Source organism: Oncorhynchus mykiss, chromosome 31 (assembly GCF_013265735.2).
Source record: "Oncorhynchus mykiss isolate Arlee chromosome 31, USDA_OmykA_1.1, whole genome shotgun sequence".
Lineage (NCBI taxonomy): Eukaryota > Metazoa > Chordata > Actinopteri > Salmoniformes > Salmonidae > Oncorhynchus > Oncorhynchus mykiss.
In genome coordinates, this window is record NC_050571.1 from 3,977,244 (window position 1) to 3,990,715 (window position 13,472).

A 13,472-nucleotide genomic window follows, 5' to 3' on the forward strand; every position below is an offset into this window, starting at 1 on the left:
GTCATCCTAGTCATGTCCCGTAGCACTTACATCTGTAGCCATGAAATGCCTTGAAAAGAGTGGTCATAACTCACATCAACAGCATCATCCCAGAAACCCTAGACTCACTCCCATTCACATACCGGCCCAACAAATCCACAGATGACGCAATCTCTATTTCACTCCACACTACCCTTTCACACCTGGACAAAAGGAACACCTATGTCAGAATGCTGTTCATTGACGACAGCTCAGAATTCAACACCATAGTGCCCTCAAAGCTCATCACTAAGCTAAGGACCCTGGTACTAAACCCCTCCCTCTGCAACTGGATCCTGGACTTCCTGACTGGCCGCCCCCAGGTGGTGAGGGTAGACAACAACACATCTGTCATGCTGCTCGCCAACACAGGGGCCCCTCAGGGGTGCGTGCTTAGTCCCCTCCTGTACTCCCTGTTCACCCACGACTGCGTGGGCAAGCACGACTCCAACACCATCATTAACTTTGCCGACGACACAGCGGTCTGATCACCGACAATGATGACAGCCTGGCAGTGTGGTGCCAGGTCAACAACCTCTCCCTCAATGTGAGCAAGACAAAGGAGATGATCGTGGACTACAGGAAAAGAAGTGCCTATGACGCTCCCATTCTCATCGACGGAGCTGTAGTGGAGCAGGTTGAGAGCTTCAAGTTCCTTGGAGTCCACATCACCAACAAACTATCATGGTCCAAACACACCAAGACAGTCGTGAAGAGGGCACGACATTGCCTATTCTCCCTCAGGGGACTGAAAAGATTTGGCATGGGTCCCCAGATCCTCAAAAAGTTCTACAGCTGCAACATCTAGAGCATCCTGACAGGTTTCATTCTCGGCATCCGACCGCAAGGCACTACAGAGGGTAGTGCGTACGGCCCAGTACATTGCAGTACACCGCCTGGTATATATATGTACATCACTGGGGCCAAGCTTCCTGCCATCAAAGGAAGGCTCTAAAAATTTTCAAAGACTCCAGCCATCCTAGTCATAGACTGTTCTCTCTATGTCAACCGGTACCGTAGCGCCAAGTTTGATTTGATTTGATTTGAGTCTAGGTCCAAAAGGCTCCTTAACATCTTCTACCCCCCCAAGACATAAGACTGCTGAACAATTAATCAAAATGCCTCCCCCCTCCCCCCTATTTGTTGTTAACACTGCTGATACTCGCTGTTTATCATCTATGCATAGTCACTTCACCCCTACCTACATGTACACATTACCTCAATTACCTTGACTAACCAGCATATTGACTCTGTACTGACTCATATTGACCCTGCTCTGTACCGGTACCCCCTGCTCTGTACCGGTACCCCCTGCTCTGTACCGGTACCCCCTGCTCTGTACCCGGCTGTACCGGTACCCCCTGCTCTGTACCGGTACCCCCTGCTCTGTACCGGTACCCCCTGCTCTGTACCGGTACCCCCTGCTCTGTACCGGTACCCCCTGCTCTGTACCGGTACCCCCTGCTCTGTACCGGTACCCCCTGCTCTGTACCGGTACCCCCTGCTCTGTACCGGTACCCCCTACTCTGTACCGGTACCCCCTACTCTGTACCGGTACCCCCTGCTCTGTACCGGTACCCCCTACTCCGCCTCGTTATTGTTATTTTGTGTGACTTTTGTTGGTACTTTAGTTTATTTTGTAAATATTTTCTTAACTCTTCATTTTTCTTAAAACCGCACTGTTGGTTAAGGGTTTGTAAGTCAGCATTTCACTGTAAGGTCAACTACACCTGTTGTAGTCAGCATTTCACTGTGAGGTCTACTACACCTGTTGTATTCAGCATTTCACTGTGAGGTCTACTACACCTGTTGTATTCAGCATTTCACTGTAAGGTCTACTACACCTGTTGTATTCAGCATTTCACTGTAAGGTCTACTACACCTGTTGTATTCAGCATTTCACTGTAAGGTCTACTACACCTGTTGTATTCAGCATTTCACTGTAAGGTCTACTACATCTGTTGTATTCAGCATTTCACTGTGAGGTCTACTACACCTGTTGTATTCAGCATTTCACTGTAAGGTCTACTACATCTGTTGTATTCAGCATTTCACTGTGAGGTCTACCACACCTGTTGTATTCAGCATTTATACTGTAAGGTCTACTACACCTGTTGTATTCAGCATTTCACTGTAAGGTCTACTACAACTGTTGTATTCAGCATTTCACTGTACGGTCTACTACACCTGTTGTAGTCAGTATTTCACTGTAAGGTCTACTACACCTGTTGTATTCAGCATTTCACTGTAAGGTCTACTACACCTGTTGTATTCAGCATTTCACTGTAAGGTCTACTACACCTGTTGTATTCAGCATTTCACTGTAAGGTCTACTACACCTGTTGTATTCAGCATTTCACTGTAAGGTCTACTACATCTGTTGTATTCAGCATTTCACTGTAAGGTCTACTACACCTGTTGTATTCAGCATTTCACTGTAAGGTCTACTACACCTGTTGTATTCAGCATTTCACTGTAAGGTCTACTACACCTGTTGTATTCAGCATTTCACTGTGAGGTCTACTACACCTGTTGTATTCAGCATTTCACTGTGAGGTCTACTACACCTGTTGTATTCAGCATTTCACTGTGAGGTCTACTACACCTGTTGTATTCAGCATTTCACTGTGAGGTCTACTACACCTGTTGTATTCAGCATTTCACTGTGAGGTCTACTACACCTGTTGTATTCAGCATTTCACTGTAAGGTCTACTACACCTGTTGTATTCAGCATTTCACTGTGAGGTCTACTACACCTGTTGTATTCAGCATTTCACTGTGAGGTCTACTACACCTGTTGTATTCAGTATTTCACTGTGAGGTCTACTACACCTGTTGTATTCAGCATTTCACTGTGAGGTCTACTACACCCGTTGTATTCAGCATTTCACTGTAAGGTCTACTACACCTGTTGTATTCAGCATTTCACTGTAAGGTCTACTACACCTGTTGTATTCAGCATTTCACTGTAAGGTCTACTACACCTGTTGTATTCAGCATTTCACTGTGAGGTCTACTACACCTGTTGTATTCAGCATTTCACTGTAAGGTCTACTACACCTGTTGTATTCAGTATTTCACTGTAAGGTCTACTACACCTGTTGTATTCAGTATTTCACTGTGAGGTCTACTACACCTGTTGTATTCAGCATTTCACTGTGAGGTCTACTACACCTGTTGTATTCAGCATTTCACTGTGAGGTCTACTACACCTGTTGTATTCAGTATTTCACTGTGAGGTCTACTACACCTGTTGTATTCAGTATTTCACTGTGAGGTCTACTACACCTGTTGTATTCAGCATTTCACTGTGAGGTCTACTACACCTGTTGTATTCAGCATTTCACTGTGAGGTCTACTACACCTGTTGTATTCAGCATTTCACTGTGAGGTCTACTACACCTGTTGTATTCAGCATTTCACTGTGAGGTCTACTACACCTGTTGTATTCAGCATTTCACTGTGAGGTCTACTACACCTGTTGTATTCAGCATTTCACTGTAAGGTCTACTACACCTGTTGTATTCAGCATTTCACTGTAAGGTCTACTACACCTGTTGTAGTCAGTATTTCACTGTAAGGTCTACTACACCTGTTGTATTCAGCATTTCACTAAGGTCTACTACACCTGTTGTAGTCAGTATTTCACTGTGAGGTCTACTGCACCTGTTGTATTCAGCATTTCACTGTGAGGTCTACTACACCTGTTGTATTCAGCATTTCACTGTAAGGTCTACTACACCTGTTGTATTCAGCATTTCACTGTAAGGTCTACTACACCTGTTGTATTCAGCATTTCACTGTGAGGTCTACCTACACCTGTTGTATTCAGCATTTCACTGTAAGGTCTACTACACCTGTTGTATTCAGCATTTCACTGTAAGGTCTACCTACACCTGTTGTATTCAGCATTTCACTGTAAGGTCTACTACACCTGTTGTATTCAGCATTTCACTGTAAGGTCTACTACACCTGTTGTATTCAGCATTTCACTGTAAGGTCTACTACACCTGTTGTATTCAGCATTTCACTGTAAGGTCTACTACACCTGTCGTATTCAGCATTTCACTGTAAGGTCTACTACACCTGTTGTATTCAGCATTTCACTGTAAGGTCTACTACACCTGTTGTATTCAGCATTTCACTGTAAGGTCTACTACACCTGTTGTATTCAGCATTTCACTGTGAGGTCTACTACACCTGTTGTTTTCAGCATTTCACTGTAAGGTCTACTACACCTGTTGTATTCAGCATTTCACTGTGAGGTCTACTACACCTGTTGTATTCAGCATTTCACTGTGAGGTCTACTACACCTGTTGTATTCAGCATTTCACTGTGAGGTCTACTACACCTGTTGTATTCAGCATTTCACTGTGAGGTCTACTACACCTGTTGTATTCAGCATTTCACTGTGAGGTCTACTACACCTGTTGTATTCAGCATTTCACTGTAAGGTCTACTACACCTGTTGTATTCAGCATTTCACTGTGAGGTCTACTACACCTGTTGTATTCAGCATTTCACTGTGAGGTCTACTACACCTGTTGTATTCAGTATTTCACTGTGAGGTCTACTACACCTGTTGTATTCAGCATTTCACTGTGAGGTCTACTACACCCGTTGTATTCAGCATTTCACTGTAAGGTCTACTACACCTGTTGTATTCAGCATTTCACTGTAAGGTCTACTACATCTGTTGTATTCAGCATTTCACTGTAAGGTCTACTACACCTGTTGTATTCAGCATTTCACTGTAAGGTCTACTACACCTGTTGTATTCAGCATTTCACTGTGAGGTCTACTACACCTGTTGTATTCAGCATTTCACTGTAAGGTCTACTACACCTGTTGTATTCAGTATTTCACTGTAAGGTCTACTACACCTGTTGTATTCAGTATTTCACTGTGAGGTCTACTACACCTGTTGTATTCAGCATTTCACTGTGAGGTCTACTACACCTGTTGTATTCAGTATTTCACTGTGAGGTCTACTACACCTGTTGTATTCAGTATTTCACTGTGAGGTCTACTACACCTGTTGTATTCAGCATTTCACTGTGAGGTCTACTACACCTGTTGTATTCAGCATTTCACTGTGAGGTCTACTACACCTGTTGTATTCAGCATTTCACTGTGAGGTCTACTACACCTGTTGTATTCAGCATTTCACTGTGAGGTCTACTACACCTGTTGTATTCAGCATTTCACTGTGAGGTCTACTACACCTGTTGTATTCAGCATTTCACTGTAAGGTCTACTACACCTGTTGTATTCAGCATTTCACTGTAAGGTCTACTACACCTGTTGTAGTCAGTATTTCACTGTAAGGTCTACTACACCTGTTGTATTCAGCATTTCACTAAGGTCTACTACACCTGTTGTAGTCAGTATTTCACTGTGAGGTCTACTGCACCTGTTGTATTCAGCATTTCACTGTGAGGTCTACTACACCTGTTGTATTCAGCATTTCACTGTAAGGTCTACTACACCTGTTGTATTCAGCATTTCACTGTAAGGTCTACTACACCTGTTGTATTCAGCATTTCACTGTAAGGTCTACTACACCTGTTGTATTCAGCATTTCACTGTAAGGTCTACTACACCTGTTGTATTCAGCATTTCACTGTGAGGTCTACCTACACCTGTTGTATTCAGCATTTCACTGTAAGGTCTACTACACCTGTTGTATTCAGCATTTCACTGTAAGGTCTACCTACACCTGTTGTATTCAGCATTTCACTGTAAGGTCTACTACACCTGTTGTATTCAGCATTTCACTGTAAGGTCTACTACACCTGTTGTATTCAGCATTTCACTGTAAGGTCTACTACACCTGTTGTATTCAGCATTTCACTGTAAGGTCTACTACACCTGTCGTATTCAGCATTTCACTGTAAGGTCTACTACACCTGTTGTATTCAGCATTTCACTGTAAGGTCTACTACACCTGTTGTATTCAGCATTTCACTGTAAGGTCTACTACACCTGTTGTATTCAGCATTTCACTGTGAGGTCTACTACACCTGTTGTTTTCAGCATTTCACTGTAAGGTCTACTACACCTGTTGTATTCAGCATTTCACTGTAAGGTCTACTACACCTGTTGTATTCAGCATTTCACTGTAAGGTCTACTACACCTGTTGTATTCAGCATTTCACTGTAAGGTCTACTACACCTGTTGTATTCAGCATTTCACTGTAAGGTCTACTGTTGTATTCAGCATTTCACTGTGAGGTCTACTACATCTGTTGTATTCAGCATTTCACTGTGAGGTCTACTACACCTGTTGTATTCAGCATTTCACTGTGAGGTCTACTACACCTGTTGTATTCAGTATTTCACTGTAAGGTCTACTACACCTGTTATATTCAGCATTTCACTGTGAGGTCTACTACACCTGTTGTATTCAGCATTTCACTGTGAGGTCTACTACACCTGTTGTATTCAGCATTTCACTGTGAGGTCTACTACACCTGTTGTATTCAGCATTTCACTGTAAGGTCTACTACACCTGTTGTATTCAGCATTACACTGTAAGGTCTACCACACCTGTTGTATTCAGCATTTCACTGTAAGGTCTACTACACCTGTTGTATTCATTATTTCACTGTGAGGTCTACTACACCTGTTATATTCAGCATTTCACTGTAAGGTCTACTACACCTGTTGTATTCAGCATTTCACTGTAAGGTCTACTACACCTGTGGTATTCAGCATTTCACTGTAAGGTCTACTACACCTGTTGTATTCAGCATTTCACTGTAAGGTCTACTACATCTGTTGTATTCAGCATTTCACTGTAAGGTCTACTACACCTGTTGTATTCAGCATTTCACTGTAAGGTCTACTACACCTGTTGTATTCAGCATTTCACTGTAAGGTCTACTACACCTGTTGTATTCAGCATTTCACTGTAAGGTCTACTACACCTGTTGTATTCAGCATTTCACTGTGAGGTCTACTACACCTGTTGTATTCAGCATTTCACTGTAAGGTCTACTACACCTGTTGTATTCAGCATTACACTGTAAGGTCTACCACACCTGTTGTATTCAGCATTTCACTGTAAGGTCTACTACACCTGTTGTATTCAGCATTTCACTGTAAGGTCTACCACACCTGTTGTATTCAGCATTTCACTGTGAGGTCTACTACACCTGTTGTATTCAGCATTTCACTGTAAGGTCTACTACACCTGTTGTATTCAGCATTACACTGTAAGGTCTACCACACCTGTTGTATTCAGCATTTCACTGTAAGGTCTACCACACCTGTTGTATTCAGCATTTCACTGTGAGGTCTACTACACCTGTTGTATTCAGCATTTCACTGTAAGGTCTACTACACCTGTTGTATTCAGCATTTCACTGTGAGGTCTACTACACCTGTTGTATTCAGCATTTCACTGTGAGGTCTACTACACCTGTTGTATTCAGCATTACACTGTAAGGTCTACCACACCTGTTGTATTCAGCATTTCACTGTGAGGTCTACTACACCTGTTGTATTCAGCATTACACTGTAAGGTCTACTACACCTGTTGTATTCAGCATTTCACTGTGAGGTCTACTACACCTGTTGTATTCAGCATTTCACTGTGAGGTCTACTACACCTGTTGTATTCAGCATTTCACTGTAAGGTCTACTACACCTGTTGTATTCAGCATTTCACTGTAAGGTCTACTACACCTGTTGTTTTCATTATTTCACTGTGAGGTCTACTACACCTGTTGTATTCAGCATTTCACTGTAAGGTCTACTACACCTGTTGTAGTCAGCATTTCACTGTAAGGTCTACTACCCCTGTTGTATTCAGCATTTCACTGTGAGGTCTACTACACCTGTTGTATTCAGCATTTCACTGTGAGGTCTACTACACCTGTTGTATTCAGCATTTCACTGTAAGGTCTACTACACCTGTTGTATTCAGCATTTCACTGTAAGGCCTACTACACCTGTTGTATTCAGCATTTCACTGTAAGGTCTACCTACACCTGTTGTATTCAGCATTTCACTGTAAGGTCTACCTACACCTGTTGTATTCAGCATTTCACTGTAAGGTCTACTACACCTGTTGCATTCAGCATTTCACTGTAAGGTCTACTACACCTGTTGTATTCAGCATTTCACTGTAAGGTCTACTACACCTGTCGTATTCAGCATTTCACTGTAAGGTCTACTACACCTGTTGTATTCAGCATTTCACTGTGAGGTCTACTACATCTGTTGTATTCAGCATTTCACTGTAAGGTCTACTACACCTGTTGTATTCAGCATTTCACTGTAAAGTCTACTACACCTGTTGTATTCAGCATTTCACTGTAAGGTCTACTACACCTGTGGTATTCAGCATTTCACTGTTGTATTTGGCGTATGTGACAAATAAAATTGTACTTTATTTGAAATAAAGATTGAATAAAAAATATAAAACAGTATTATCATGGATGATGGTAGAAAGACAGATCTTACCCCTACGATCGTCTTCTTGCATTTGGCACAGTTGGGAGCACAGCGGTTATCATAACACTTGGAGCAGAAGATTGAGCCTTTCTCCTCAAAGAATCCTCCCTCATCCAACATCACCTTACACTGGGAACACTGGAACTCTTCTGGGTGCCAGGACTGACCCAGAGCCACCAGGTACCGGCCCCTAGACACACACACACAGAGACGCGCACACAAACACACACAGAGACACACACACACACACACAGAGACACACACACACACACAGAGACACACACACACACACAGAGACACACACACACACACACACACACACACACACACACACACACAGAGACACACACACACACACACACACAGAGACACACACACAGAGACACACAGAGACACACACACACACAAGACACACACACACAGAGACACACAGACACAGAGACACACAGACACACACACCGAGAGACACACACCGAGAGCCACACACAGAGAGACGCGCGCACACACAGAGAGACACACACACACACACACACACACACACACACACACACACACACACACACACACACACACACCACCAGCTAGTTAAGCCCAGCTGGGAGTAACAGAGGTTTCTACTATGTCTGTTAAGACACAGCTCTCTTTTAAATGGAAAATAGTGATCCTATCGTCACTGACATGACTTACTGTATGTATCCACTTAACTGTCAGGTGGCTATTAATCTAACAGTGTCAGGTGGTTCCAGTTCAACAGAGAACGGTTCTTTTCCAAAGAATAATGATGAGGTTATATAAAGAGTATTCCCTGGTCAGGTAACATGGTCAGCAGTTCAATGAAATAAATCCAGTCTATTATGAAATGATAGTCGATGGAGTTTATCCTCTCTACAGTACACTACTTTTTCATTTAGGACTGATGTAAGGAACAGCAGTTGTTGTATTGACCCGATATGGAGCTACTTTTTCATTCAGAGTTTTGGTTAAAAAAATATGCAATATATTAAGAATTGTGTGATATTTCAGGTTTGGCTGGCTCTAGCGTTCATAGATATTACAGACAGGGGGCAGTAGTAAATAAAGGCCTTGTAGTTATTAACAGGGGGCAGTAGTAAATAAAGGCCTTGTAGTTATTAATCTAACAGACAGGGGGCAGTAGTAAATAAAGGCATTGTAGTTATTAATCTAACAGACAGGGGGCAGTAGTAATTAAAGGCCTTGTAGTTATTAACAGGGGGCAGTAGTAATTAAAGGCCTTGTAGTTATTAATCTAACAGACAGGGGGCAGTAGTAAATAAAAGCCTTGTAGTTATTAATCTAACAGACAGGGGGCAGTAGTAAATAAAGTCCTTGTAGTTATTAACAGGGGGCAGTAGTAAATAAAGGCCTTGTAGTTATTAATCTAACAGACAGGGGGCAGTAGTAAATAAAGGCCTTGTAGTTATTAATCTAACAGACAGGGGGCAGTAGTAAATAAAGGCCTTGTAGCTATTAATCTAACAGACAGGGGGCAGTAGTAAATAAAGGCCTTGTAGTTATTAATCTAACAGACAGGGGGCAGTAGTAAATAAAGGCCTTGTAGTTATTAATCTAACAGACAGGGGGCAGTAGTAAATAAAGGCCTTGTAGTTATTAATCTAACAGACAGGGGGCAGTAGTAAATAAAGGCCTTGTAGTTATTAATCTAACAGACAGGGGGCAGTAGTAAATAAAGGCCTTGTAGTTACTAATTTAACAGACAGGGGGCAGTAGTAAATAAAGGCCTTGTAGTTACTAATCTATCAGACAGGGGGTAGTATAGTCAGGGGTTTCCCACCTAATGATCTTGTTGCAGGCTCCACAGAGAGGGGTCCTTCCGCTGTCCTCGGGTGCCTGCTGAGCTGCCTGTAGGATAGAGGAGCGGTTCTGCATGGGCGTTGGCTGGGCCGGCTGTCTGTGCTGGGTCAGAACCGTACTGGTCTTGTCTGGGGCGTAACGGTCAGCGAACCCTGGGTCGGTCACCCACGGAGGACGTACCAGAGGACCAGCCTTGACTATAGCTGGAGTCTTAGAGGCTGGAGAACCCAGAGCAATGCTTTAATGCAACGCATTCAACAGGAAGACTCCTATAGTGTCTTATAAGGAACCATGGGAATGTATGAATGCTTATAGCACGTGTTACAATGTATTACTATGCTTATAATATGTGCTATAATAGATATAACAAAGCTTATAACATGTTGTAATGCATCTAACGAATAAATAAAAGGCTTGGATTTATGTTATAATTACCAGAACCTGTCATTTGAACTCTGACCTGCAGAGACTCACCGTCAGGTTTGTCTGCTGTCTGGGTCTGGGCCTTAGCAGGTGACAGAGAGGCCTTGACGCTGGGGAGAAAAAAACACACTCCCTTAAAGACCATGTGCTTTAGGGTTACCATGGTGACTCAGAAGAGGTAGAGTGGCAGCAGTGGCTGACATCATCATTACCATCATCATTGAGGGAGTTCTGTGTTCATTTTGAAATGGAAGGAGCATAATGGTAAAATCATTGCGAGGATTGCTCCCTTATCTCTCTCTGTGACTATACCACCACTTACAGAAAGTGGACTGGGAATTGTTACGCGGTATAGTTATGCTCCTCCAAACAGCACACTGACTGAGGTTTGTACAGTGGCAAGAAAAAGTATGTGAATCCTTTGTAATTACCTGGATTTCTGCATAAATTGGTCATAAAATTTGATCTGATCTTCATATAGGTCAGAACAATAGACAAACACAGTGTGCTTAAACTAATAACACACAAACAATTACATGTTTTCATGTCTTTATTGAACAAACAGTGTAAACATTCACAGTGTAGAGTGGAAAAATGATTTAATAACTGGTTGACCCTCCTTTGGCAGTAATAACCTCAACCAAACGTTTTCTGTAGTTGAGGATCAGACCTGCACAACGGCCAGGAGGAATTTTGGACCATTTTTCTTTACAAAACTGTTTCAGTTCAGCAATATTCTTGGTTCATTCTGATCTCAATCAGGTTGAGGTGAGGACTCTGACTGGGGCCACTCCAGAAGGCGTATTTTCTTCTGTCGAAGCCATTCTGTTGTTGATTTACTTCTGTGTTTTGGGTCGTTGTCCTGTTGCATCACCCAACTTCTGTTGAGCTTCAATTGGCGGACAGATAGCCTAACGTTCTCCTGCAAAACGTCTTGATGAACTTGGGAATTCATTTTCCCGTCCTACTTTTGGAACCCTTTCCAGCTTTATGCAAGTCAACAATTCTTAATCTGAGGTCTTCTGAGATCTCTTTAGTTCGAGGCATGGTTCAAACCAGGAAATGCTTCTTGTGAGTGTTTTTTATAGGGCAAGGCAGCTCTAACCAACATCTCCAATCTCGTCTCTTTGATTGGACTCCAGGTTAGCCGACTCCTGACTCCAATTAGCTTCTGGAGAAGTCATTAGTCTAGGGGGGGTTTCACAAACTTTTCCCAACCAATAATTTATGTGTTATCAGTTTAAGCAGACTGTGTTTTTCAACCACTCCACTAATTTCTAGTTAACAAACTGTAGTTTTGGCAAGTCGGTTAGGACATCTACTTTGTGCATGACACAAGTCATTTTTCCAACATTTTTTTACAGACAGATTATTTCACTTATAATTCACTGTATCACAATTCCAATGGGTCAGAAGTTTACATACACTAAGTTGACTGTGTCTTTAAACAGCTTGGAAAATTCCAGAAAATTATACCATGGCTTTAGAAGTTTATATGCAAGTATAAACACCATGGGACCACGCAGCCGTCATACCGCTCAGGAAGGAGACACGTTCTGTCTCCTAGAGATGAACGGACTTTGAGGCGAAAAGCGCAAATCAATCCCAGAACAACAGCAAAGGACCTTGTGAAGCTGCAAGAAACAGGAACAAAAGTATCTATATCCACAGTAAAAACGAGTCCTCTATCAACATAACCTGACAGACCGCTCAGCAAGGAAGAAGCCACTGCTCCAAAACCACCATAGAAAAGCCAGAATACGGTTTGCAACTGCACATGGGGACAAAGATCGTACTTTTTGGAGAAATGTCCTCCGGTCTGATTAAACATTAATAGAACTGTTTGGTCATAATGACCATCGTTGTGTTTGGAGGAAAAAGGGAGATGCTTGCAAGCCGACAAAGCCCTGATCTCAATCCTATAGAAAATTTGAGGGCAGAACTGAAAAAGCGTGTGCGAGCAAGGAGGCCTACAACCCTGACTCAGTTACATGAGCTCTGTCAGGAGGAATGGGACAAAATTCACCCAACTTACTAGGATTAAATGTCAGGAATTGTGAAAAACTGAGTTTAAATGTATTTGGCTCAGGTGTATGTAAACTTCCAACTTCAACTGTATTTCATTTAGGTAATCTGTTCCCAAGTATTCCCACTTGAAAGAGACATGATCGTGTCTCGATGTAATTAAGGTACGGAATGAATGTAAATGAGAATTTGTTATTTTTAACTCCAGCCAAACTCGAACCCGGATGACGCTGGGCAAATTGTGCACCGCACTATGGAACTCCCAATCACGGCCGGTTGTGATACAGCCTGGAATCGAACCAGGGTCTATAGTGACGCCTCTAGCCCTGAGATGCAGTGCCTTAGACCTCTGCGCCACATAGGAACCCTGTACTTGTGTTGTGATCTCCCCCCGACCCCAACCATCCACTCCGACAGAAATCGTCACAAGGCTGAATCAAGTTTGACTACCCCATCTGTAGCATTATTAGCATTTGTCTCAGTAACATGTGTCTTACGGCCATCTCTGGAACCAATTACAATCTCATTACGACATCTACACATCTAGCAGCAGAGAGAACACAGATATAGTATTATGGTATTGTAGTGTACAGCATAGTATGGTAGTATAGTATTGCAGAGTACAGTATAGTATTATGGTATTGTAGTGTACAGCATAGTATTATGGTAGTGTAGTGTACAGCATAGTATGGTAGTATAGTATTGCAGAGT

At 42.5% G+C, this 13,472-nt stretch overlaps 1 protein-coding gene across 6 annotated transcripts in view; it reads right to left on the minus strand.

Moving 5' to 3' along the window:
* The window catches only part of LOC110489654 (PDZ and LIM domain protein 7), an 89,251-nt gene that overhangs the window by 8,328 nt on the left and 67,451 nt on the right, over positions 1 to 13,472 (minus strand). For all 6 annotated transcript variants that reach the window (XM_036970446.1, XM_036970448.1, XM_036970443.1 and 3 more), the window contains 3 exons: positions 10,788 to 10,846; positions 10,294 to 10,531; positions 8,490 to 8,670 (listed from right to left, as the gene is read on the minus strand). In XM_036970446.1, coding sequence (XP_036826341.1) covers positions 8,490 to 8,670; positions 10,294 to 10,531; positions 10,788 to 10,846 — 478 coding nt within the window. The remainder of the gene's footprint in view (positions 1 to 8,489; positions 8,671 to 10,293; positions 10,532 to 10,787; positions 10,847 to 13,472) is intronic.